At 41.2% G+C, this 27,264-nt stretch overlaps 1 protein-coding gene across 5 annotated transcripts in view; it reads left to right on the forward strand.

Moving 5' to 3' along the window:
- Positions 1–25,375, forward strand: part of GRIA1 (glutamate ionotropic receptor AMPA type subunit 1) — a 401,004-nt gene extending 375,629 nt beyond the window's left edge. For 2 of the 5 annotated variants that reach the window (XM_069199598.1, XM_069199601.1), the window contains exons 14-16: positions 7,582–7,696; positions 18,604–18,738; positions 22,588–25,375. In XM_069199598.1, coding sequence (XP_069055699.1) covers positions 7,582–7,696; positions 18,604–18,738; positions 22,588–22,776 — 439 coding nt within the window. In that variant the 3' untranslated portion in view covers positions 22,777–25,375. Of the gene's footprint in view, positions 1–7,581; positions 10,148–18,603; positions 18,739–22,587 lie in introns of all 5 variants that reach the window. The other 3 variants (XM_069199597.1, XM_069199600.1, XR_011194162.1) reach the window with 2 other exon arrangements.
- The last annotated feature ends 1,889 nt before the right edge of the window (positions 25,376–27,264 follow it).

Consider the following 27,264-nt stretch of genomic DNA (forward strand, 5'->3'; position numbering starts at 1 on the left):
TCCCAAGTTTTATGCCAAGAGTCTTTTTCACATGGAAAACATTTGCCAGGAGAAAGGAGAGAGTCACTGGCGATGGGGGGCATGGAGCAAGGAGCATGTCAGGTGTCACAGATAGGCAGGCTGGAACCTCATGTTGACAATCTACATGGGTGGAGGATGCTTGTTGTGTGAGGAGACAAACTTGCAGCAGCTCTTGCTGATTTTCTGTGTGAGCAGCACGGTTCCATTGCAAACGAGCCCGTTCGCAGTCATGAAGAGCCTAAAAGCTTGACTTTAAGAGCTTGAGAGCCACACTAAGGGCCCAAGACCAGCGAGGCACCTCTTAGGGGTAAGAAACTCATGAAGACGGGGCCAGGAGCTGTGGGGAGCCTGTTGTGTCCGTGAGGCTCAAATCAGGAGGCCAGCAGCCTAGCCCTTTGAGTCACTTTGGGGTCCTGGGTTCAAGATGAAGTTGCAGGTCCAGTTCTTCCTCCTCAAGCAAGAGAGCAGCAGTCAGCAGGGCAGCACAGCAAGGCAGCAGCATCTTCAGAGTAGCAGTCCAGCAGAGTGGCAGTCCTTTCAGCAGCACATCAGTCTTTCTTTCTGGCAGATTATCCATAGGTCCAGAAGTATACTGAAGTGGTGGTGTCTGAAGTCTATCTTTTATACACTGGTGCCTGGTTCTGGAAGATGGAAGAGAGTGTCTTTGAAGTACAGGGAATTCCTTTCCTCCCCTGCCCTGCCCTGGCTCCAAGCTGCTGAAGTGGTAATGCAAGGTTGTTAAGCCTATTCTATGGAAACAGGACACAGACTATTCGGCTGTAAGTGAGGCTAGACCTAGTTCCTCCCTCCTGTCCTGCAAGCGATGGCCCATTCCGTCACACCTAAGCTCCCATTGTGTGTGGCTGTCTAGGAGGAATACTAAAAGCCCAACTGCAAACTACACCCAGCCATGTGACACAGGCAAGTTGCAGGCACCAATTGGCTAAGGCAAGATAATGCCAAATTTCTAAAAGTTGCATTTTCAGAATTGTAATTTAAAATCTGATTTCGCCATAAATTAGGATTTTAAATTAGGATTTCAGACATACCAAACTTGGAGGGGTTATCTCTTCCCATTTGAAAAGTTATAGTTATAAAATGTAAGTGCTCCAATGTTATCCTATGGGAGAAATAGGCTTGCAGTAGTGGAAAAAAATGTAGGTGTTTTCCACTACCAGGACATATAAAACTTAAAAGTACATGTCTTACCTTTTAAATTGCACCCTGCTTTCCAAGACCTACCTTAAGGGTGACTTAGATGTACTAAAAAGGAATGTTTGGGCCTGGCAAAAGGTGTATTTTGTCAGATCAACATGGCAGTTTAAACTACATACACAGGCTCTGCAATGGCAGGCCGAGACATGTTTAAATGGCTACTGAAGTGGGTGCCACAATCAGTGCTGCAGGCCCACTAGTGGCATTTATGTATGGATTTAGGCCCACTAGTAGCATTTAATTTACATGTCCTAGGCACATGCAGTGGCCTTTACTAGGGACTTGTAAGTTAATTAAATATGTCAATTGGGTATAAGTAATGCTACCGTGTTTTAAGCAGAGAGCACAAACATTTTAGTACTGGTTAGTAGTGGTAAATGCACAGAGTCCTAAGGCCAGCAAAAACAAATTCAGCAAAAAAGGAGAGTAGAGGAGCAAAGCAAATACATCTTGGATATCTCATTATTAGGGTTGAAGTTCACACAAGCAAAACTCCTAAAATCCCCAGAGAGACACACGTACACAGATACACAAACCCACCCAAAAAGATGCACACTCAAATGGAAATGCACACATACAATAAAATCACACAAAAAACAGCACTCTCTCAAACACATTTTCCCACACAAATGAGAAATTCCCACAAAAACAGATCTGAACACAATCACAAGCTCTCTCATACATGTGCGCACACACACATATACATATTTCTCGAGGGGCTCATTACAATAGTCCTGGATCAGGTACAAAATCACAAATAAGTGCAATTTAATTAGGGGCTTAGACCACACGAGGTGAGTGGAAAACACGTAAAAAATGTATTAACGAAAAGTGATGTGAATAGTCTATCTGTATGTAGCAAGCAGAGTGAGGTTTCTATCCAGGGGTTTCCACTGTTCAGCTCCCCTGGGATCTCATCAGCCGGCAGCTCTATTGTTCATATCTCTCAGGTAAATTAAATCCTCTCTGTCAAAAGCATCTCTTCCTTTCTAAAATATAACACTTCATCGGAATGCCTAGCTGCTTAAAATCATTGCTCTTGTGTCCATACTGCAACAGGTCCACGGCGTTGTCTGGGTGAGTCACATCTCTATGCCACATTGCAGGCCCGTGCCACACTGCAGGAGAATTACAGCTCCACTTTTCTATTATGTGGGGATCAACTTGACATGTCAAATAAGTTTATTAAGCTTAACACTTTACCTGTGGTAGTAAGGTAATTACTGAACAATTACTAAGGGCCGTATTTAGAGTTTAGCAGATGTAATATGTCTTCCAAAACGTGTTGGATGTCCTGTCTACTCTAAATAGAGTGCACATTACTGAAATAAACTCTAAATAGGGTGAATAGGACATCTGCCTTTTTTGGGAGATGTCCCACTTCAACCTCACTCTAGGTAAGACCCCAAATCTATGCCAGAGGATTACAACCATGCACCAGTGTAGGTTTCTACTTTTTGAAGATATTAAAATGGTTCCTAAGTTACTTGTGGAACCCAGTAACCATTGTATATTTTCAGGTGCACTCCTAGAACTTTTGTGAATCTGCAATTGTGATTTGTACAGGCAGTTCTACATAGTTAGTGCACAGTGAAATGTCATTAGCATTGTGTAATTCAATTTTCTTTTCATTTTGTTTTCTCCACAGTGCTACTATTTGGAATGCACGCTCGGTGTACATCAGGTTGCTTCTGATATATGCTATTGTTTTTATTATTAATATGTTACGATGTGTATGACCTGCTGCCAGCATGGATCTGGGACCTACTGACCAAGAACTAATTCTTCTGGAATAAAGTGTGCCAGGTCATTTACTTTGTGGCCTGTTCCTGCTTAGCGAGTTCTCTGACTAGGGTGTGAATGATGGATATTAGGCAAGGCAATATTAAGAAGCAATGCTCATATTGTACCTAGGACGAGGACAGATGGCATAGCAAGCTATGTCTCCATCTTGGGTGACAAAATTACTTGAACCGATGCTCAATGGTGACGTAGGACACAGCCTTTGAGGATTTGCATCTCTAACACGCCATGTGGCTACTGCTGGTTGAGTTTTTTGGATCAAGTTGCATCCTTCCATCAGAAAAAATGCTCCTGCAAAGGAAAAGCTGATATATTTTGAATTCAAATAAGTTTTTGCTGATGGATGTCATCAGTAAAGCTCAAGTTTAGTGGTTGTAGTGATTGTCTTTTAGAAAAATGCACCAGGAGATTGCATACCAAACTTAAATTGTGAGTGTCATTATTAATCAGCATGTTACATTCGGAGGCGCAGCTTGAGGAGTATATAGTGAAACGACTCAGTAAATTAATCTATTAATTGGCATATAGTTTTAGATATCTGTTTCTTTGGAGACCGTATTTGGGTGTTAGGTATTCAGATGTATGGAATCGGGTCCCCCATTTAATACTTTCAGCATTTGAGTAGTTGGGTCAAAGGCTGTTACCAGCTAAAACATATCTAGACATCTGAGAATCATCAATGCATCCAAACCTGGCTTACCTCTTCAATTAAAGTGGTCCAGAGACTAACTTATTTAAGTGACATGTGGTGTTATTTACATTTCCTATAAGTTTTCCAAATCCTTATCGTAAGATCTTATGTTTTTATGAATGTTGTTAAATGTCACAAAAAAATTCTCGCTCTGTTAAGATGATGGGACATTCATTTGTGAGTCCACAACTTATTTTGGTTGTCAGCTGGTACTTTATGTGTGTTATTATTCACTTTCAAAATGAGCACCCCTTGATATTCTATTTTGTAGTTGGTTGTAGGCGGCAGCCTTCATTTGTTATATTTCCTATAGCTCAGCTGTGGCTAGCAAAAGTTCTGTGACTCTTTTTAGGGGTGTTCTTTTCTGTTTGCCTGCTACTTGCCTCATCATTTTTTTGCTTTTATTTCAGTTATGTCCGCCATGCTGGCCTTTGATTTAGTCTCTCTTGTGGTCTATTGTATGATTCAAAGGGTGTGTATACCGAGCTCCTTACTAGTTCTTCCTCAATAATGACAACCAACTGCTTTGCAATCTTTATATTTCTCCCTTTTGTCTATGGAATCTCTTATTAATAAAGCAGTTTAACAGCTTTGCTTGATGCCCACATCTCTGGATTCCTCCGCCAAGTGACACCAGTGATACGTTATCAAGATTTTCTAGAGACACGGAGGTCAGTTTTCTAGACCTGCTGCCTCTATAGACTCATCAATATGCCAGCCCAAATCAAACAAACAGTTTAACTGCAACCATTCCATAACTCACTGAGCCCTGTTTGAAAAAGATGTGTTTCAGATAGTGGTCAATCCCATGAGACGTTACAGAGATAATTAGTAGAAATACCAAATCTCCTTTAGTTAAGGAATAGCACACTGAAGAACACTAGTCCTAATCTAATTGCAGCACCGTGTAAAATAAAGCCTATTCATACATGCCTACCTGTTTGAAAAATAGAGTTCTATGTACAATGAAATAGCTGCACTGATAAGGAAGCAAGCAAAAGCTAAGTGATTCCCATCTCAGTAGCCTTTGACTGGGACCATAGAAACAATTCTCTATGGTCTGTACCAGTGTCTCTAGGCGTAAAGATTTCCTTCTACCATTCACTCCATGTGCTCCAATTTTTTAACATAATCTCATTGTTTTTGTTGTTAGCAAAAACAATGAACAGAAAGCAGCCAGATGTCCTTTCAATTATGTTCGATCTACGAGATTGTGTTCTTAGGAATAAAAACAATAAAAAACAGACATGTAGTTGTCAACCTTTTATCAACTCTCAGAAATCAATAATAAGCTAATAAATAAGTACAATACTCTTAGAAATCAATAACAAGTGATTGTTAAATGAAACCCTGAATGTTTAGAATAAATACTGTAAATAATTTCACAAAAGCTTGATTACCACTTTGCAGAACCCAATAATATAACCTTAAATGTGTGTCATACTGCTCACATATATTTAGCATTTTGATTGACTGGTAAATGTATCTCAAGCAGGAGAATATCAAGAACAGAAAAGGCACAATATTTATAACTCAGGTGTTCGTATACCAAGTTGTTTATATTTGGGTTGAGTTGTTTGTTTGGGCTTTCGCAGGGAGCACCACAGGGTGTGAGTTTGGTCAGCTCTTTTGCTTGATCCAGGTCTGAAAGATCCTTCTTCTCAGTAGTCAGTTGTTGCCTTAAATGGCAGTGATTCTGAGACTAACATAGAGAATAAAAACAAGGTTCGTTTCATAGTAATTTTATAGTATTTTTGCTTTTCCTTTAGTAGACTCTGTCTGCCTTGCTTTACTCTGCTCTATGGGTAAGACGTGTCAATGATCAAAATGTCTGAGAACTATCACAAGCATGGAACACTATTCCAGCGGGCGGTGAGTTGGCTGAGGGTGAGAAGGTTTAATGAGAGTCAGGAAGATGAAAAAGGCATGGACAAAAAAAAGAGGAGAGGTCCAGGGACCAATGGGATAGACAGAAATAATAGGAGATCACATAGAATCAGACACTCAAAGACAGAACAGGAAGAAGGTGCTTTTATTTGCGTATCATGTTTAAGCTAATACATTAAAATGTATTCTAGATTTCTATGAAAATTTGAAATGAGAATCAGCATTGGAGGTGTGCCTTTATACATAAGCAGCACCAAAGACTGGTGCCTAAATGCGTTACAGGAATCTGCAACTATCACAGCATTTTCTCCCTAGGGCCACCACTCCAGTCTCCTGCCCAAGGCAGGAGAAGCACAAGAAGCAATGGTATCCTTAATTTCCAATTTCAGTCTTCTGTCTCCAAGTGGTAGGTAGTTGTATGAATTCAGCTAAATTTGATTGGTAAATGAAAACAAAGGCTACATGTACGAAGCATTTTTGAGGTCAGAAACAGGCCAATTTGCAGGATTGGGTCATTTGCAATCGCAAGAATGCTTTTTGCCATGTACAAAGCCCAAATTGCAATTTGGTAACGTCACCAAATCACAATTTGGGTTTTGCGATTCGATAGTTGGAAGGGGTGTTTTGAGGGTGTCCCTTCCTAATACTGAATTTTAAAGGTATGTACAAATGTTTTGTGACCGAAATGCAGCCCGAAACATTGCCTTTCCCTTTGTGAATGGTTGGGAAAATACTTTTTAAGAGCAGCTGGTGGTCCCATGAACCACCAGTGACTTCTCTTAAAGAATGAAACTTCAAAGTTTCAACGTTTTTAACACATCCTGTTTTCCTTTAGGGAAATGGACGGAGTTTAAAAAAAGTGTTTTATTTAAAAGCAATCACAGACGTGATCTGCTGACCCCAGCAGGCCACCATTCCTGTGATGGCAGGGATTCCTAATGGTTTGGAACCGCTAATGAAACTGAAAAGAGTTTCATACATTAGAAATAGCGATTTCTTCATTGTGATTCACACACAATCACAATTAGGAAATCGTTATTCCTCACTTTTGTACATGTAGCTCAAACTGTATTTGAGATTTTGGGTAGAGCCAAACGGGGTCTTCAACTGGGTGTGAAAAACTATTTTATGGTACAATGATAGGGGCAGATGCTGACAGACTAGGTTATCACTTGGGTAAAATGGTTAGATGCTTAAAGTTTATCAGTTGAGTAGGTGGCAAATGAATGGGATGTTGGTATGTGCAAACCTGAAACTCCTGCCAGTCTATTACAGGCTTCCCCTGATCCAGTTATCAACTACAGACAAAGACCACCTACTGCCATGATTGAGCCTTACACGTAACCCTTTAGGTTAATCCAGTTATTATGAGGCAGTAACAGTTTTACATGTCAGGGGGAGTATGTTACTATACATTTGTTTTGAACGGTTTTATTTTGATCAATTGTATGTTCACTCTGATCCTCTGAGCTGCAGTCACATAAGGAAAAACGAGTAACAATGTTTCCCACTCTAAAAGGGAATTGGTCATTTATGTACCGTTAATGCTGATTGACTGATAAGAGTGTTGTCTTTTAATGTGTGTTCTTTGTGGCCCAAGAATCACTCCAAGGGGAAGGTGAGCCAGCGTCTGCCCCATTGCCACCCCCTACATTGAAAACAGACCGGCATGAAGATTCAGTAACCTATTTAATCGATTTATTTAGTTGGTGTTTCCAACCCATTGTTTCCTGGGTTTCTTCTCTTGCACCTCAAAGCATTATGGGAACATGAAACTTAGCCACTTCTACCCATAGCCCGTCACACCCCCTTCACTGTTTCCACTCCCTTGACTTACCTTGCCGGCTCCCCCAATCAGAGCCAGTATGGGTCAGGAGGTTGGCTCACCATTCCCCTATGAGCCTGTCTGTGCCAGTGCTTCCTGGGCTTGCTACTTATCAAGTGTTATCTATTCATTTTTAAAGAAATCCAGTAAACCTGGCAGTGTTAAAACTGAACGAGCAGGGACTTTTGGACAAATTCAAAAACAAATGGTGGTACGACAAGGGCGAATGCGGCAGCGGGGGAGGTGATTCCAAGGTCAGCCCCAGTAAGAACAAACTAGCGGGTAAAAAAGAGCATGGATAGTAACCAGCAACTGCATGGCCGCACAGTGTTTCAAAATATGTATACTTATCAAGTTAGGGACTTCCTGCTAGTCAGCACCTTTGTAACAACACATACTCAGAGCTATGCAGCCAGGCAACAAAGATAACTCTTTGTGGTTTCCCTCTCTCCTCCCATCTTGGAGCACATGGATGCAACCGGCGGTCATTTTGAATCTTTACAATAAATCAAGTCAATGTAAATTAACTCTGGAGACACACAATCTTAAGCATTTTCTGAAGTTCAAATGAGTGCATTCGTTTCTACATTTGTACTTAGCTTCAAATATCACTAGAATCAGGGAGTTTAGCTTATGAGGTCTGGTTCTGAACCAACCAATCCTTACTTTTGACACTTGTAATTTCATGGTGATTCAGGTGCATGAATTATAAACATATCAATTGTGTTTTTGATAATAAAATATGATTTCCAAAGATTAATCAAAGATTAATTTAAGTACACCCAAGTCAGCAGATGAAAGATGGAATCGATCTGGAATAAATGAAAATAGAAATATTAGATTTGCTCACAGAGCCTCCTATATAATCATTATATTAAACTTGCTGGATGAAAGAGACAAAAATAGTCTTTATAACGTCTACTTGAGACCTCCTACACGAGTGCCTAAGGGCCACACCCTTAAATACAGTACAGTACATTTGCTAGCATGCAGTATATCTGTCATAAATCATTAGGTCTGGAACTAGGTCATCTTCCTAAATATTGTTGTTTGATATCCCTGCATCTCTTCTTAGGCAATACAGAACAAAGATACCAAACTACTTACAGGTATTATTATGACTTTGGCAGACCTTTCCATACTGCATTGCATGGCCACAGTTAGGTTTTGAGACCCTTCCATACCCTGCAGTTTTCTCAGTATCAAAGCAGAGAGCAATATTTGTCTCAATCTAAGATGGCCGCCAATCACTTCCACTGAACCAAGCAAACATATTAATCCCTCAAACAGCCGCAGTGTGAGTTGTGTGCATCGCGTCCTATAATGTTTGCTCACAGAATCAGCATGAACAAGTGGGTGGGAATCAAAATGCTAAGCTTGTTGGAAATGTTTGATCTGGGGAGAGGCATGGTTATCTCCTGAAAATGTCATTCTTGATTTTTCTTGATAGAGGTAAACTTGCCTGAAGCGAATTCAGGAGTCTTACTGGCAAACCATTGCTGCTCCAAGACCACTTTAGGTGGAAAAGACTCCATCACAAGGCAGGTTTGTCTGACACGACATCGCTGTAGTCTCACTAGCCTTTGATGGATTCTAGATTATCTGGAAGCCTCCTGTTTTTCCTACAGGTCAGATTGCCTCTACCACAGCCAGCTTTGCATGAGCCAAGATGAAATCGAAAGAATATGCATGGCCTCTAATCTCGCAATTCCTAGAAAATGGAGATCTTTTTCTTGCACTGAAAGATATGACAACCTCCCTCAACAACAATCTGATCACAGTCATTGGCAGTAAATCCTCCTCACTGCACAAGCTCACTTAGCATGACCCACAATGGCTTTGACTTGAATAAAGTCGCTTAAAACAAGCAGGTCATCTTACAAATGGCCAGCCTCCGTGATCGGATAAATTTAAGTTAAATCAGGCTCATTGACAAACAGACTTACTCCTGGTCAGCAGGTCCATTAAAATAAATAGTCTTGCTAAAAATGGCTTCAGTTCATTGCTACTATAAGCTAAATCGGAGTTTCATTCACTCCCGTTTCTGATAAAATTTGACCTTCTGTAACACCATGCACAAGTCTTGGGTTTGGTTTTCAGACCATGCCAGGTACCCTATACTAATCCATCACTTATTCAGATTTCAAATTGGCTAAGTTTTGTAAAATCCACCTAATGCACTGAATTAATGCTTAAAGAATAACACTCTCTGCGTCTCAATGACCCACTCCGGCCAATCTCTATTTCAGGCCAACTGTAAAAAGATTGAAAATGAATTCCTTAAATGGACGGCGGTCCTGTTTGACCCATGTTGACTGCTGTATTGCAAAGCACGGTGCTCGGTGCTTGAAGTTGCTGGTTACTCAAAGTGATATAAGACATACTCATCTTGCTGTGCTGAAGTTTGGGTGGGAATGATGTTGCGGGTAGGGGCAGAGGGTGGGTTTGATAGAGTAATGAAATGTATCACTTTGTGTATGTTGAAAAAAATGGAAATTGTTGCTGATCGCTGTATGAACTGTTTCTGTGATGCCCAATAACATAAAATAACATTGGTAATGTTATTTATGTTATTTCCCCTGGTTTGAAGAGGTGCTGTTAACCTAGCGGTATTGAAGCTCAGTGAGCAAGGCGTCTTAGACAAGCTGAAAAGCAAATGGTGGTACGATAAAGGGGAGTGTGGAAGCAAAGACTCCGGAAGCAAGGTCAGTCAAACTCCCCACAGAGCTTCGACAAACTCACAATGATTAGCCTGCCAAGTTTGTGACCCAAGGGCAGCCTGCAGTCGCAGGCCAGGCGTGCACCCGGGGGTGCTGAGTTCAGGGGAGGGTCAAACAGGGTGCACACAAGGGCCCAAATGATGTGGTCTTCATGGGATTAAACACTCAGCAACATTTTCTTTGCCATCCAGACGAAGAACCTTTTCAGATGTAGTGGTGGCTCCAGTCAGAACGTGGGTAGATCTACGGCATGCATGGGGCACATCAATGTAGGCAAAATCCCGACCAAATAGAGCCTAATCCTTTCACAATGCCTGCCACTTGAGGCGAAGGCCTCTCTCTCTCTCTTACACATCCTCTCACAATGTCTGCACTGATAAAGGTCTCTCTCTCTCTCTCATACTACTCATCTTTTCCAAATGCCTGTCGCTGGAAGTGAAGGGATGTCCTTTTTCTCCTCATACCCTCAACAACCTCAAAGTATTGTCACTAGAAGTGCAATCCCTAGGAGGATCAGAAACACTCTGAACACATACTTTAACGCTTGCACTGTTCTCTGCATAACTATATGAAGCATTGTGTGGGTAATACCAAAGCCTACCCAAAACACAAATAGTAGACCATCTTTCGGTCTGTGTTGCTTCTGTGTTTGTTTAGCATATCCACCAAATGAAGCTCCCCTGGGGTCTCCTGAGCTCTCTCTCTTTAAAACATTGAATAGTACTGGAGATTAAAATGCGTGTTCGTGATATTGGCGCCTTGCCACCCTGCTTAGGGAACTCATTGCCAAACTCAGACAATTGCTCCTAAGCATGAAACTCCAATGGCAAAGAGGTGAGATTAGTGCTGATGTCCACATTATGTTGCCCATTAGGTATAGACAACATTGGGAAGACACGTTTACTACTATCTTCATACAAGTATTGCATAACAAATTAAACATTTTGGAAATGGAAGTGAATGCTGTTAAAGCCTATGATGTGGTACAAACTATATTAAATTATACAGTGATGCTGCATGAATGTCCATCAGTTTTAGTTGCCCAGTTTTGGGCTCTCCATCCGTTCCAATTGGCTCACTTAACCTAACCATCCACCAAGCTGGACCTTGTCACTTTCCTCCTGTTGAATTTCAATGGAAAGTAAAAAAAACCTAGGCACTTCTCTCCTACCACTCACTTCAGCCGCATATTGGCACATACCTTCGTAAATGATGTATGGCAGATAGGGACATTAGGCAATTCCTCTAGCAGTGAACGACTTTGAAAGCAGGTGGCAGTCAGTCGCATTTCTGTTGTATATCTACAGCTGCTTGTGGTATGCCCCACGCTACAGAGTCTTCTAAAACATACAGCACTGCACCAATTTTGTTGCACCAGGATTAGATTTTAACACTCCAATTCCAACATGAAACACCCACAAGGACGCAACCTTTGTTCCACTGTTAAATACAATTCATAATGTACCTTCCCAGCCATGCAATATGAAGTCCAATACTTTAGGCATACTTCAACATCTGCCTGGTAGTAGGCGTCTCCTCCTCTCAAAATGTACAGGCGTATGACCTGCTCGGATTGCTTGGTTAAAAAGCAGCAAGCGACCGGTCAGAAAGGCAAGCTTATTTCTTGCTCTAGTGCAATGCAGATAGGCTGAGGAAGAAATTTGGGTGGCTGAAGAAAAGAATTGAAAGTATAAAAAGCAAGAAATGTGTAATCAGAAAGAAGGTTCTTGGATCTCTTATCTCACCTGATAGCTCCCTCCTCACCAATAATTGCTCTTCTTCGGGCTACCACTGCTCGCCCTTTATAATTGCTCCTGTTATTATTGTTGTTTATCAACAATTGATGTGAATGCACTCCTGAGTGTAAGCTGACCTTGGCCCTGGGAGGAGGCCAACAGAAACTGTGAGCACTCTGTGCAAAGTTTCACTCACAAATGATACTGTATGAGAAATCATTTTCCCTGGTATCTCGCTTCAACGTCAGTCACAACAGTTCACTCAACCACTAAAACACTAACATGCTGTGGGTTGTATGTCACCATATTGTGGTCAAAATACTGCCCTTCAAAAATATTGCACCCACTCTATTGGCTACCACTATATTGTCAATTCAAGTATATTTATTAGATATAGGTTTGCTTTTCTTAACTCCATGTCTACTAACTAGGAAGGTATACTGCTAGTCAATATAGTGGATTTGATATTTTTAAAGGTCGATGTGGAGACTTATTCAGTCATTTAAACAGTGCTTCATGGACAGTTAAACTGAATGATATCTTCGGCAGGGGGACAATGTCCTGTGGTCCAAAAGCGTTCTGCATCCTTGAATAAACATGTACAATTATGTAAGGGATCAAACCTGCTTTGATCAATCCTCTATCTCTCATTGGTCAAATGGTGCCATGCGGAAAAGCTGTTCTTGTATCTTCTGAACCAAATATCAATCCTCATATTTGATGATGTCATGGTAAAGAGCAGAGCTGAACAATTCTGTGGTGGTTGCCAACCTTACAATGCTATAGACATAGAGATAATTTCAACAGAATGTATCTAGTTGATGGTGGAGCCAGTTTCTAGAGGGTTAGTGGTGAGGATTTAGGACTTGGCTACTATTGTCTTACAGATTCTCAAACACAAACTGCATCTCAATAAATGTTTCACCTTCAAAATTGAAGAGGAAAAGAAGAGAATTAAATAGTGAATGTTCCTGCTGTTTTCCATGCAGAAGATATGAAATGAGGAGCCTTGTTATTCTAGGCATCTAGTCCTAAACCTGATAGAAGTCTTTGAAACACGCTGGAACCTTTTGGAGTGCCAGCTCAATACTTGAAATTGCAAGGAAAGGAAAGGAAAGGCAGAAGGGGTTCTCACATTGAACTGCTTACAACCACAGCCACAGCCTTAACCCCATTTAGTGCACTCAATTAGCTGTAGAAGAATTCAGATTTCATTGTTGGCCAAACTCCCTCGCATACAACAGAAGGTCTAGTATGCAGGAATAAGTAAATCAGATCCAATATCAGGGCACTAGGGTATTATGGGGACCGTTTTGAGGATCAGTAACACCTAGAAAAGTTAGAAGTCCCCTGGCAAGCCCGCCATGGCATGGCCCAATTGGGACCGCCAGCACCATCTATGTATGGCACGCTAACTTTCTATATTCCAGGATGGTCCGATTCATCATAGTGGCTATCAAGATACCCGGGAACATGACATTTTTTAATTTGGTGAACGTCTCCTACATTTGCAGTTATTTTGAAATATACCATACACTTTGAATGTATGAACTTTCATTCAGACAGGTATATAAAAGGCTTAGGATAAGTGAACTGTCTGTATTCCAATTAAATAAATCAAGGATGTAAAAGGTTTGTACAATGTGAAGAACTAAAAAACAAACGTAAACATTATAGCACATGCTGCAGCTGGCTTTCTGCTTCAGGGTTGGAGGAAACAGATCAATTGAAGGCTATTGATGCAAGTCTTGGTGCAGTGATGCCATATGTTTAATTGACTTTTCTGTGATGCTTTAGGTGGTCATGGTCTTTGTGCCATATTGGGAATGTGAAATTTGAAATTCCCAATGCATACATAAGGTTTGCACAAGAGACCTGAAAGAGGAGCTTTTCTTTTCAAATAGCGTCTGTCAGGAAATTTTGTGTTAGTTCTCAGCACCCTGTATTAAACTACCAAAAGGAGCAAAATAAAGACAGGTGAAGGAACATTTTGACATAAAAGAAAACTGAAAGATTTGTGTTTGGACAGCTCATCACTAAAACAGGGATTCAGAGACCACCTTGGTGAGGTGGTAAGCATAACATCAGACATGCAAAATATTTTACATTTTAGGTCAATTGAAATCAACATGAAGTACAAATTCCAAGAACAGACAACAAAAGTATGAAATGTGTGGTTGTGAGTCAAACGTGTTTGGCTGTACCAGACCTGCTGAAAAATAGTTATAACAAATAGATTCCTGGTTGCATTACTGCGACTCATTTAACTCTGAGCTAGCCATTGTATCAGCAGTGAAAAATATTTGTTATGACAGTGATGAATTTCCAGAGAGAACAATTTAGTGTGTTCTTGGCAGCTTTCGTTTGGGATACGGATCCGGTTTCAAGCCAGAAGTGCCTCCACAGTTAACTATCTCTTGAAAAATAGTCTGTCCTAGAGCCTGGGAAAAGATCAACCATCCCATGTAAAAATTCCTAACTTAGGAATTGTGGCTGGATTTAATCATCTCAGACCATCCCAAGATTCTCTACACTATGATTAATATGATTCACCCGGGGCTTGCCTAGCAACTCAGACAGACCTCTTACTGTCTCAGCTACAAGCCTCACAAGTCATTCAACATTATAGAAGTTGATCACCAAGAAGAAATGCTTCGATGTTGAGTAATCCCCTGCTCCATCTATCCCACCACACCATGGTGCCCTGGTTCTGGGAGTGTGAAGAAATCTGGAACACTCTAAACCCAATCCACTACAGGCTTAGTTTATGAGACACTCTATAACAAGTATTTGTGCCTGTAGCAGACATTGTGAGAGGACACAGAAAACTAAGCACAAGACTGTGGGCAATGCTCCCGAGATCGCCAAAACTAAATTGTGCAGTCTGTAAACACATGCTTAATATATTTGAGGCCACATGCACATTGTCACACACTGCATGTCATCTCTCTCCCCAGCATCTACACTTGGTTTAAAAAACCTGCCCTCATCTAGGTCTTTGGTTGTAGTCCTATTTTCATTGCAGGAAAGGACCTCTTGTCCTTGGGAAATTGTAGAGTACATCAATGTCACTGTTCAACCACCTACACTTGCACTCATTTTACATGGCGGGAGGGAGTCACATTGTAGGCTGGGAACGATAGAACAGGTTCAGCAACTATAGGCTCTGGAATGTGGGTGAAGTGGTAATATTTGGTTTAGAAGAAGGGCAGATCTACCTTTTCTTTGGCACACATGGGAAAAGTTACATCTAACAGGTATGCATGCTACATTTGGTCTAAAAGCTGTACTGTCGGGATAATCAAATGTGCCGCTGATGCAGAATGGATTGGATTAGTATTTGAAGATGAAGAAACGTGGGGTGGTGGGAATGAGGGTTGAATTTGAAGGTTGTATGAGGGCATGATGCTGTGCTTGTGGATGGAAAGGTAATCTGTTTTTTAAATCTGTGTTTGCTTCTCAAGCGTGGTGCAGGCCATACTTGTGGAGGAGGAGAACTTTTATCACCATAGTGCAGGGAAATTCTGTGCAGCCTTTACTACACCGGCTTCTCCATAGTGGTAGCAGCTCACATTAGCCCCTGGGCATGAAAGCTCATATTTGTTCCCCAAACCATAAGGATGTTGCCTTTCTCCTCCTATTTCCCAATACAGTCCTATTCAGCAATTGTACAAAATCTTGACACACTCCTGCTGCTTCGAGGTCTCCTTGTGTTAACTCTAATGGTGTTAGAACTTAGATAAGCATTCTTTCTTTGCAAAATATATGTCATTCTTGCAAAAACTGTGAAAGCATGCAGAGTACCATTGGATGTGGAGAGAAGGACGTGTGACGCTTGGAACCTTAGCAAACAATGTGAGCGTTATCGTTTTTTTAATCACTTGCACGGAAAGGCTAAGCGGTATGAGCAGATGCATAAAAAATGCTTTCAATTTGCCATTGCAACATGTTTTCACATTACTCAAGAGAAAAAACTAAGCAAGAACTGCTTTCGCATACAAAATGCTAGATAGTCACTAATAAGCAACTGCTACGCATGAGAAACAAGAATGCTCGAAAGCGTAGGCTTAAGAAAAACATGAACCTTCCTCTGCTAAAGTACGGAAATAATCTGGAACCCTACACAACTGCACCTCCGTAATAAAAACATTGCACAGCTTTAGTTTGTACATATGTGCGCTGCCCCACCCCTTTGTTACCGGGAGCTGCGACAGCAAGCTCTAGCTTGTCCCCAATGACTCAGAATCAATTAATATGACGAACAACAATTACTTCATTTGTTTTTGTGCCTTTTGCATAGATTACAGATATTCTGAAGGGGTGAAACTACTTAGAGTCCAACACCTATATTCCTGATCCACTCCTGCTATTTACTGGCGTGACTCTTATTCCGCTGTATTATCCATAAAGAAGGGCCTGGCCCCAGGACGCCCTTCGAATTAAGACCACTCGAGAAGTAGTCAACATTTAGGTTAGCTCTCAGTTTTGTGTTTCTGCAATTTTTGTATCATAACCCTGACAACTCTTGTACACATTGGGGCCTATCAACAAGTAAGTGGTGCAGCGCTGGGCCAAAATTGGTAGTGCTGCGTCACTTCAGAAATACAGGGATGCGCTGTATTTACAAAAATACAACTCATCCCTGTGTTTCCCCTAGCGCTGGTGCTAAAGTTTGCTGCTTAGCACCAAATCAGGCATACTTGAACCAGGAAGGGACACCTTCTTGCACATAAACAATCATTAATGGTGTTTTGCTTTTTCTATGCGTGCTTCAGACTACAGCACACATAGAAAAAGCAAAAAAGAGGAGAAATAAAAGTATTTCTTCTCTTTGCGCCACTCTAATGCCACCCCTGGAGGGGGTGTTAGTTTTTGGCGCTACCTCAGGTTTACGATTTCTCCTAAATCTGAGGCAGTGTCACAAAGCAATGGGCGTTGCATGGGTATGCCCACAGCAACACCCATTGCACACCTCTCTGCAGCAGAAAACTGCTTCGGGGGACAATATTTATAAGTTGGCGTTACGTCACAAAAAAGTCACTTAACGCCGCCTTGTAAAGATGGTGCACTGCACAGCGGCACAGGAGCATCACAAAAACTGACGCTCTGTGACACTAGGGGCTTATAAATATGCCCCATTGTCCTGAATTCAATATAAGGCCATAGGGTGACCAACATTGTGTGGCCTATCAATTACTTCCAGTAATTTTATTTACTGAAGTGACTCCCACCTACTTCTTTTCAGTTGTTACAGGAATCACTAACAGCAGAAAGAATAATTGTCCTCCCTCTGGGCAGCATAGAAAAGTCACTTGACCCCCAGGGTCAGTGGAACAATCTTTCAGCCTTGCTGATGTGGCTACTTTATCTCTCTAAGCTGCCTTGACATCATCTTACCACACAGTAAACACAACTCTTGGGGTCATATGTACGAACACATTTTCCCATTGACACAGAATGGAAAAAAACCTTTGATACATCTGGCCCTTGGTGTCTCCTCTCAAAACCTCACCATTGAGCCTCTTAATGAGGTGGATCCACCAAGGAAAGAAAGGCAGTCTTCTTAAATCTAGTGTGACATCATAGTCTTGAGGATCAGAAAGCGGAACCACATAACTTGGTGAGTGCTATATTAAACTCCCTATTTGAAGCTTATTCATGGTGGATGTCAATCGTCATTTTAATGTAAAATTACACTTTTGAGACTAATTGTGATTTGCAAGTATCTTGCCTCATGTGTTTGTCACCTGAGTATGCATCTTGTGTTAAGATGTCTAGTGAGATACCGGCAGGAGACTAATTCAAATCCTCAGCTAGACATTTTCTATGTGAACCAGTCTGACACTGTGATCTCGTGAGAGACGTCATCGCAAGTGTGAGCTCAGGCTAAAAATTCCTAATACTATTTTCAAGAAAATGAAAGAATTCTGCATAGTGCAAGATTCTGGAACTTTGCAAATTTCCCTATCGTAATAAAATGTTCACCCAGGAGGAGAAAGAAGGAAATGTATAGGCTGTGAACTGAGCATAATTTGCGTTGCGGGAGCATTAGGTTTTAAATTGAAATATAGACAGCTGTTCCTCCTTAGGACAAAATATCAGGTGTGGGCATTTTATATTTGCATGACCCTCCCCCAGCAGGCTGCTGTACTTCTGGGTTCCAATGAAGAAGGACCTAAATGGACTTTGCCAACAACTCATGACATCTACAGAGACTTACATCTGTTGTGCCTTTTCATTTCACTGAAGGGTAAGTACTCACAGGCCTCTGAAACTGAAACCCAAACTTAAGTGATTGAGCACAGCCTTCAGCCATTTTTGCATTCATTTGATTTCATTTTTCAATATTTCTAAGGAAAGTCTTTTCCACTAATTTTGACACTAACAAGTATGGCCAGCAGATGCTTGAGAGCAGAGAACATATTTAAGTGCTTCATACTTTTCCAATCCCAGTTGAAATTAATACAGAAAGATTGTTGAAGGATTGCAAAAAGTAGGGGGGTTGCTGGGAAAGGGCATTGTGGTCAGAATGGGGTGATATCATGTGATTAACTGTGTTTTTTGTGCAATAGAGAAGAAGGGGTTATGAAAGAATTAGTATTCTGTGGCAGTGTTGCATGATCTAATTTATGTTTTTCTACCCCTGCCCCTCTCCCCGTTCGCCGGGGCCTTCTCTATCTTTTTCTCTTGCCTTCCTGATCCCAGGATAAGACGAGCGCACTCAGTCTCAGCAATGTGGCCGGTGTCTTCTACATCCTAATTGGTGGGCTTGGGTTGGCCATGCTGGTGGCTCTCATCGAGTTCTGCTACAAGTCAAGAAGTGAATCCAAGAAAATGCAGGTGCTACCACGTGCTAGTGTCAATCTTTACCACAAGAAACTCTAGCCCTTCATTGGTTTGGGGTGGGGGTAGAAAATCAGGGGCAGACCGCTACCCATGACCCTTCCTCATGACTGCAAGATCTAGCAGAAGCTAGGTCTACTTTGACCAGCCAGATTGAAGAAAATAAATGAATTGGTTTCTAGGCAAATCAATCATAGGTAGAAATCATAAATCCATGCACTTTAAAATAAAGGGCTTACATTTAGAGTTCATTGGGGAAATCAAGTGAAAAATAGCTTTGTCTAGATAACATTTGATCAGTGTTCCTTGAATATTTTAGTGACTGGTACACGATAGGCAGCAAATATATAAAGAATACAACATGTATTTATGCCAATTATCATTTGTATGAGGTATTTTGCCCTGCCAAAAGCTAGTAGTAACTGCAACACTTAACTAACTTTAGTCTGACAAATGCATTTTGTGCTAGTTTTTGTGCTACCACCAGGGTCCAAATGGGCCAGAAAGGCTAACTCACCCCAAAGAGATGATTGGATTGATATCATAAAAAATAATACGAGAAAAGAAAAATATATTTATGAAAAATAATGAAGAATCAATTCTGAAAAAAATACATTTGCACTGTCTGCACAATAATGAAGAAAGCATTATAAATGATACCAGTATGAAGAAGTATCGTGACAAAAGCAACTCTAACGTGAAAACTAATTGTGGCTTAAAAGATATCTTAAACCCTAACTAAACACATCCCTAGTCCTCATGCTAACCAGGGCTCTCACCCTAATACTAAACCTAGCCTTATCATTTATATGGTCCCTATTCCCAACTCTTACACCAAAAGTAATCAAAAGTTTTGCCCCGAACCCAGCCCCAATCACAATCCGACTCTTAACCCTATATTTAACCATAAGTCTATTACTAAACTATTCCTTACCCCATCGTTGAACTTGACTCCAACACAATCCTAACAGTGCAAGCAATCATGGCCCCATATCTAACCCTAAAACTACAAATTAAAAATGTTCAAATCATGAATTGGGAAGTAGATATTTCCAGTGATACATGGTTTTCAAAATAAAAGCTCTTCATTCTTGTTTTTTCTCGATTTTCGCTTTCTTTAATTATATTTTCTTCATTAGCGGTTTCCTCATATTCATTTTCTTCATTTTCACACAATCCATACTGTTCCCAGAAATGCAAACTTGAAAATTTAAAAAAGCACACCCCTTAACAGAGGAAAATACATCTCTGCTCCTTGTAAATAACATCGTTGTCTCAGTGAAACTTTATACCACAGTACTATAAAACATCAAAATCGAATCAGCCCTAATAAAAATAGCAAGTTGTCAGATAAAAACAATATTAAACTAGAGTTAAGGATTGAACAAAATATCACCACCAAACACAAAGATATTCACATATGCTAGACCTAGTTGCTAGGTGTCTCCAACGAGTAACCTGTGAGATACTAGTAGCTCTCGAGCTACCCGTGGGTAGCTCTCCTGCGTGCAGCCCAGTCTACAAAAACTGAAAAGTGTATATTTCAAACAAGCATGTAAACTTGTCTGATGTGGTCAGTATTAAAATTCTAATAATATTCGAAAATCTGGATGATTTTCATTGAACATAAGTAGCTTTTACTATAGAAAAGTTTGGAGACCCCTGCAAACTTTCTTACCACACACGAATGTTACGTCATAATCATCCAACCTTTGAAGGATTTTGATTCTTCGGTTTCCCTACTTAACAGGTAACCTATTGTTCCAGCAATCCTCAAATGCAGAAAAAAGAATTCAGGGATTTCCTCCTTTATGAAAAAAACCTTGATGTTATTGATTCAGCAAGGTACCTCTGTGTTATCAACATACAATGAAAATCTAGGAAAAGCAGCAACTCATTCACCAACTAAACTTAACAAAACACCTGACATGTAAGGAGATCAGTAGTCAGTGATTTAACCCAGAAGACACCCACAGATGGCACTCTTAGAAGCTTGAGGAGGGCTTCTACGAGTGGCAGGAAGGGATGAGGTAGCTTAACTCGTTTTAATAGATCTGATGGTTGCCTTTCATAAAGTTGATCATCAAACTACATTATCTAGATTAATAGAAGTTGTTGGGTCCGATAATTGACCCAGACCAGTTCAATGCCTTCTTACATAGCAGATAGTCTTATGTATTGCCAGGAAATGTCACCACAACTAAAGCTTTGACTGAGAAGCCCAGAAAGCAGCTGCATTTTTCTGGTTCTCTGTGCTGAACACTCTATGGCTTTTGTGTCTTGGATCTGCCTTGGGGGAACTGCCCAGCTCCACTCAGATTTCCTCGTCCTAAGTCATGTTGTTCCATATAGGGAAAGCTGACACATGGAGAAATGCTACTCAGTCAAATGCATAGACCACCTTGTTCATAGCTGCCGTGTGCTTGAACAGGGGTCATGTGGCAAGCGTGAAGGGCCAACTTTGAAAAAACAGTAGCATATTTTAAAAGATAAGTACACCTTTAATAAGCCGCAAAACATAATTTGTTCTCCATATAAATCTTGTATATGCATCACCTAAATACAGAAACAAAAGTTTAGTGTCCATACTGTAAATGGCAACTTGCATTGTGCATCAGATGCATCAGTTTCGGAACTGGACTCCAAATCAGGTGCAAAGTTCTTGACCGATACACAGTACATGTAATTGCATGCATGGTTTTTTGCAATCTATTTGATCTCAGGGACCGAATGACCCTTTAATATGACAACGCTGACCAAGGACAATGACTGACCACATACCAAAAGGTTTTATGGCAATTTCTGTCAAGTATTTTTAATGTTAGGGTACATTTTATATGTTCAAAAATATCCTATGTAGTGGTAGAAAAATCTACCTAATAATGAATTTGCACATGACACTCATTGTCCAACCACTCTAAATTAAAGAATGTTATCCTGGACTGAGGCCCTCATTACGAGTATGGCGGTCGTAAGACTGCCACACTCACAGTGGAGGTTGGACCGCTGCCAACACCGCCACTTTTAGGCCGGCTGACAGCCTGGCGGTGCCGGCAGTTTTAATCCTTCAGGGCAGCCCTGCTAGCAGCACTGCCCTGGGGATTACGACCACCATGTCCACCAGATTTATCATGGCGGTTCCACCGTCATGCAAAGACTGGCAGAGGCAGGGTGCTGGGGGCTCCATGGGGGCTTCTGCACTGCCCATGCTGTTGGCATGGGCAGTGCAGAAGCCTACATGGGGCCCCCAGCACCCCGTCTCTACCAGCTTTTGCATGGCGGTTCCACAGTCATGCAAAGGCTGGCAGAGACAGGGTGCTGGGGGCCCCATGGGGTCTTCTGCACTGCCCATGGACAGTCCAGTCACGTTTTTCACTGCCTGCATTACAGGCAGTGAAAGGCGTGACGGGTGCTGTCGTACCTGACGCACCGCAGCTGGCTCGATTACAAGCCGGCGTTGATGTTGTGGTGAGTTTCCCGCTGGGCCAGCGGGAAACTCATAATAGGGCCAGCAGGTGAAAAACCAGAGTGGCGGTTTTGTGGCCCAAAAGTTTGGTGGGCAACCTCCTCTGCCCGCCAAACACATAATGAGGCCCTCAGTGTTGAAAAGGGGGAAGATTCAGCTTTTCATTTTGAAATGATGACTTTGCTGTTTCTGAAAATCTCATACAGGTAAATGGACAGGTAGTATCAGAAACCTAATTCACAAGTCTTGTCATAGAGGATCTGTAGATGGGGCTACAGCAAAAACGTTATTCTACAAATGCATGATTTTATATTTATGTTGTAGTGAATCTTATTGCCATGGTCAAGGACAGGGGGCAACCCCATGGTCCTCCTAAAAAGGGTTTCTGTTTGATTCCCCAGCAAACCGTCACTGAGACAGTCAGGATGGCCACTCTGCCTCGGGCCTCAGCAGGAGCTAGCAGTGGAGAGAATGGACGAGTTGTCAGCCACGACTTCCCCAAGTCAATGCAGACGATCCCCTGCATGAGCCATGGGGCTGGAATGGCCCTCGGAGCCACAGGATTATAAAAAAAAAAGAAACACAAGAAAATAACTAAATGAAACCACCTGACAGACGCCTTGGGTTTGAGTGGATCCTCCTCAGCCCTGAAATATAGACTTGAATCCAGTGGAATGGACACCTCCAAGAACACAACTTTCTCTTTCATTTCGTTTTTGATTTTGCTTTCGAATACAACCATCCACAGTACGAAGGGTGAAATGACAGAACAAAGGGCAATAAAGAGGTGATGGAGAGAACATCCCACCTTTCCAATCCAATTGGGAGAATGACATTATTGGGATATTAGTGAAGGTGGGTGTGTGGCATCTTTCAAAACTTTACAGTGACAGGGTAATGAGCCATTTCCCAGTTATATGTGATCCTCAGTCATATTCTGCATTTCTCAGAATTCGTCCCTTTTCTTTTAGTTTTTCTGTGGCGATCAATGTGAAAGTCTTAAGTCACTTGGAGAAAAAAAGTAGAATACAATAATGAGAGAAGATGGGGAAGGGTGTTGTGGACTACTGAGCGTAAGTCATGGCATTGCAGGTTTTCAGGGCAATATGCTGCTGCAGGATAAGAAGCACAGCAGAGGTTTGAGCCATTGAGACAATGAAAAGGAATTCTTCATTTTTCCTGCAGGATGAAGGGCTGTCATTTTTTTAACAAAATGGGGTGTCGAGTGATTTGATGTTATAGGAAGAGAAAAACATATTTTGTCAAATGATAAACCAATGGAATAAAATAATATTTTGGACTGAGGGAAAGGCATGGAGGGTACCTAGGTAGCTGAGGATCAGCAGGACATCATCTGGATTTGTAATGGGAAGGAACTGATGAAGAAAACACTGGTAAAGCCATGTTAAAATAAATATCTGTGAAAGGCAATCCTACAGAGTAGAGACTACCAAAATCTGAGGAGCATCTATATAAACGCCACAGAATGTAACAGTCAGATATAAGGCAAGAGCAGTAGAGCATCTCAACATGCGATGGATCCCTTTCTATTGTGACCAAATGATCATCCAAATGCTCTGGTCCACCTTAAATGGTTCAAAGTTCTCATGAAACCTCCATTTGAAATCAGGGTCACAGCAAGGGAGCATCGTACCCCGCTCTGGTACTGATCCAAAAGAAAATGCCAGACTCCTGGAAAGTACACGTTCTTGCTTCTTGATATTAAGAGATTTGCAGACAGACAACATCAAGGTGGCCTCACTAAACAGTCCCCAACCAGAAGAAAGAGAAATATCTTGCAATTATGTTCCATCCATTTGCATAGAGGTGTAATTGTTATGTGCTGAACCACTCACTCAAAAGAAGCCAGAACTCACACAGAAAATAAATGACGCCTTGAAGGATGGATATAAACTGGACTCACTATCACAAAAAAAATTCTTCACTTGGCAGAGGGTGCTAAAAACTCCCTAAATTCTTCTGAATTCTGTTGGGCTTTCATCTAAGGTGGAAGATCAAGGAGACATATGTTCCTGAAAAATGTCTTTGCACCACAACGGAAAATCGCTTGGTAGAAACATTGCTTGAAGTGATGTAAATTGGTAGTCAAGCATAGAAGATAATTGCCTTAGCCTATGCCAGGTATGTGCAGCCTCAAAGAAAGCTGTCTTGCATGCATGATGTGATGCAGTGCATACTGGCAAATGTGTTAATTCTGGGTGTTGTCAAGTAGGTGTTGAAATGGGCACCTCCAAGGTTTCCCTAGAGGCCAAAATACCACCATGCCTCAGTCTTTCAATCAATTCATGTAGATGTTCTCTCACAATCTAACCTGAAAAGATGTGGTTTCTTCTCTCCATCAGCAAATTCCTACTACAGCTTTCTTTTCCCATGCTTCCCAGTGGGCTCCAGTATGTGAACCCTGGCACTCATCTTATTCTTGGAGAGATGAATTTTCCTGTCAACCCTGTATTGACTCAATCAATCTCCATAGGAGTTCAAGAAGTGGAAGAAGATTTCACTCTGCAACTTTCAGCTTGCTGTCTCAGCTTCTGCAAGACCTATCTGTTGGGCCTGGAACAATAGGAGCCCAGTGTTCCTGACTATTGCTTTTTGTTGTTTCCTTTGGTTGTGTATGTGCATTGACACTTGAGGAGACACTGCTGGATTTGGAGATTTTGCTTTCAAAGAAATTGTTCATCATATTGCTGGGAAAGATGGACAAGGAGAGCAACACAATACATAAAACCCACTCCCCTTCTCCCAAACACAACTACACCACACATACACACATCCATAAATACACATACACAAAATTATGTGGCTACCACTGCACATACTCAGATGCTCTACGCACAGGGGAAAAGGTAATCTACCTTTTCATGGAACTGTAAGGGAAGTCATACAGTTGGTTGCATTGTCAAGGTAACGGAGACCCCCCTCTTCAGGAAGTAAAGCTGCCGAAGCCTCACCACCTTAGTAGGTTCACACTTGTGATTGGTTGCAATTGGTGGGTATGGCATATTTAAAAGTGAGCTGCGAACACATTCACAATCAGTCATTTGTTAACCTGGGAGGGTGTACAAGAGAAGATGGGGCGGGCAGGGGATAAAATGAGACGAATCTGGAAACAGCTATCTTGGAATATGTATTTTTACTACGCTTTCTAAAAAAGAAAAACAAAAAAATGAAAAAATGTTTGCGTCTTTATTTCCTGTCAAACAGGAACATACATATTGCAAATTTTGAGGTTTTCATTGTGCTTTGTTGTTGTATATTGTTATTGTTATCGTTGCTCGATACTTACGCAGTGCACTTCTGACAGTTTTGAGGTTTGTAGCACTTAACCCTATTCGTGTCGCAGATTGGAGCATGAATGTATGATTGGAAGAGTATGTTGTGTGTGTGTGTGGTTGTAATGTGGCATATAAGGGAAGAACTCAGTGTTATGTATAAGGTTGTGTACATTGACGTTGTCCCTTGCCATGTAAGCATTGCTTCAAAGGAAGAATAGCGTGTATATGTACCTCCACCTACAGCATTGCTCCTCGCCTCTGATAGAGCGTTCCGTACTAATAATTTACCTGTACTTGGACGCTCTTTAGGCCGATGAATCTTTTGGGACTCTCTTCACCCGAGATCAGTCAATTTAATGTAATCAAGAATCAATAACGAACATAAGCAATGCCCTGATCAACATAACACTTAACAATTAATCCAGAATAAATTTCGGCGAACCATGGCCTTTCGGTCATGAATAACCACACCAGTTTATTCAAAGTTAATGAATTTATTTCCCTATATTAACAAAGCTAGCACAATATAGATGTGTCTCAACACCAAATGATAAACGTAAATGAACATTAATAGCTGTCCATAACGGCGGAAAAGATGCAATCTATGCAGCATTTGAATAACAAGGCATTCGATAATAGCAATGCAAATCACTAAAACTATAATCTGTAATGAGCTAATTGCATACATTTAGTCAGCATAACAAGGTCTCAAATTGCATCGTGCAACAAAAGGAATCCTCATCTAACCTCAAATTAGCATCGGCATGTGGGACTTCATGCAAAAACAATTTAGCAACATTAATTTGGAAAACTCCTAACTAGGGCTTTTATAAAAAATCAGCAGTTGGTTACCTAAAAGAAACACAATGCAATTGTACAATGTCCTTTCATATATACCAATTTCAATCAGCATTCAAGGAAGTCTTCGTCTCACAGGTACCGTTTCTCGATCAGCATGGGACGGGGCAAAGGGGCAAGGTGGACGGGGCAATTTGCCTCACGGCGGCAAGATAAACTACTACTTCATGCAAAGGGACAAATCAAAGTTAAAGTCTCTAGGGTAAGAATCATTTAAAGTCTCTTTCTCTCGATTAGAGAAAGCATCAAAGTCTCTTTCAAAATGGCGTCGCAGCAAGGTGGGCCATAATAGCTGCAAAATGGCTGGTAACGGCAATAATGGCTGCAAATGGCTGGTAATGGCTACTTTCTTCTCGTGCACCTGGTTTAAATAGACAACAGTTCAAATCCAGTAGGGTCTTCCATTGGAGGGTTCATAGGTTGGCTTCAAATTGTCCAATCAAAAACAACAGTTCTCAAGCTTTTACTTAAGCATACATTATCCTTGGAGACGGGTACGTAAGTTGCAACATTTTATACCAATTAACTCACTTTCAGAGCTTCCATTGTCCGCACCTGCAGATTGACCTTGGAGCAAGGAAAAAAAGATGCCAGGCTGGCACGAAACCTTAAGATAAGCATGTGAACGATCTCAGTGGAAAAGTACAGCTTCAAGCAGAAATACACGTTTATTAGCACATTGGAAAAATACGAGCATCTAAATCGTGAGACCAGACAACTAGGCCGAAGCCTGCACTAAAGTTATGCTAAGCTAAAACATTTCAAACAAGCAAATCATAGCACACGTTTACGATTATGTCGGATTAGTGCAATTCTAATACATCACGTTATATAAAGCACGCTTATAAATGTTGGCGAACTACTCTGAGGGCACATTTGTCCCCGTACAATCTTTATTAGTTC

The sequence above is a fragment of the Pleurodeles waltl genome, chromosome 7 (assembly GCF_031143425.1).
Source record: "Pleurodeles waltl isolate 20211129_DDA chromosome 7, aPleWal1.hap1.20221129, whole genome shotgun sequence".
Classification (NCBI taxonomy): domain Eukaryota; kingdom Metazoa; phylum Chordata; class Amphibia; order Caudata; family Salamandridae; genus Pleurodeles; species Pleurodeles waltl.